The sequence below is a fragment of the Priapulus caudatus genome, unplaced genomic scaffold, assembly GCF_000485595.1.
Source record: "Priapulus caudatus unplaced genomic scaffold, Priapulus_caudatus-5.0.1 Scaffold857, whole genome shotgun sequence".
NCBI lineage: Eukaryota > Metazoa > Priapulida > Priapulimorpha > Priapulimorphida > Priapulidae > Priapulus > Priapulus caudatus.
The window spans coordinates 117,161-118,389 of record NW_014577918.1 but is presented as its reverse complement, the minus strand read 5'-3'; the positions used below and the strand labels follow the sequence as shown (position 1 = coordinate 118,389).

General features: G+C 48.4%; 1 protein-coding gene across 1 annotated transcript in view; it reads left to right on the top strand.

Moving 5' to 3' along the window:
• LOC106814027 (FERM and PDZ domain-containing protein 4-like) overlaps window positions 1-1,229 on the top strand; it is a 21,863-nt gene that overhangs the window by 12,917 nt on the left and 7,717 nt on the right. The window contains exon 3 of the mRNA XM_014818283.1: window positions 646-777. Within this exon, the coding sequence (XP_014673769.1) occupies window positions 646-777 (132 nt within the window). The remainder of the gene's footprint in view (window positions 1-645; window positions 778-1,229) is intronic.

Sequence of the window (1,229 nt, the reverse complement as noted above, 5' to 3'; positions counted from 1 at the left end):
TTGTTTATGCTACAGGACGTGCTATCATACACGCGTTGTTTATGCTACAGTATGTGCTATCATACACACGTTGTTTATGCTACAGGACGTGCTATCATACACACGTTGTTTATGCTACAGGACGTGCTATCATACACACGTTGTTTATGCTACAATACGTGCTATCATACACACGTTGTTTATGCTATAGGACGTGCTATCATACACACGTTGTTTATGCTGCAGGACGTGCTATCATACACACGTTGTTTATGCTACAATACGTGCTATCATACACTCGTTGTTTATGCTGCAGGACGTGCTATCATACACGCGTTGTTTATGCTGCAGGACGTGCTATCATACACACGTCGTTTATGCTACAATACGTGCTATCATGCACACGTTGTGTATGCTACAATACGTGCTATCATACACGCGTTGTTTATGCTACAATACGTGCTATCATACACACGTTGTTTATGCTACAGGACGTGCTATCATACACACGTTGTTTATGCTACAATACGTGCTATCATACACACGTTGTTTATGCTACAATACGTGCTATCATACACACGTTGTTTATGCTACAGGACGTGCTATCATACACACGTTGTTTATGCTGCAGGACGTGCTATCATACACGCGTTGTTTATGCTACAGGACGTGCTAGATTCCCTTCAGGCGAAGCTGTCCGTGATGAGGACGGAACATTTCTCACTAGTGCTGCAACACCGCAAACACTTTCATCGCAGCAAGCTGAGCATCCTGCCACTGTCGGAGACCCTCTCTCGCGTGAGTACACACCCCTTCATTCCCTAGCTCCCTCCTTCATCCTTCCTCTGTGCTCCCTCCCTCCTTCCTCTCTGCTCCATCCTTCATCCTTCCTCTCTGCTTCCCTCCCTCCTTCCTCTCTGCTTCCCTCCCTCCTTCCTTCCCTAGTTCCATCCTTCATCCTTCCTCTCTGCTCCCTCCCTCCTTCCTCTCTGCTTCCCTCCCTCCTTCCTTCCCTAGTTCAATCCTTCATCCTTCCACTCTGCTCCCTTCCTCCTTCCTCTCTGCTCCCTCCTTCATCCTTTCTCTCTGCTTCTCTCCCTCCTTCCTCTCTGATTCCCTCCCTGCTTCCTCTCTGCTTCCCTCCCTCTTTCCTCTCTGCTTCCCTCCCTCCTTCCTTCCCTAGTTCCATCCTTCATCCTTCCTCTCTGCTCCCTCCCTCCTTCCTCTCTGCTTCCCTCCCTCCTTCATTC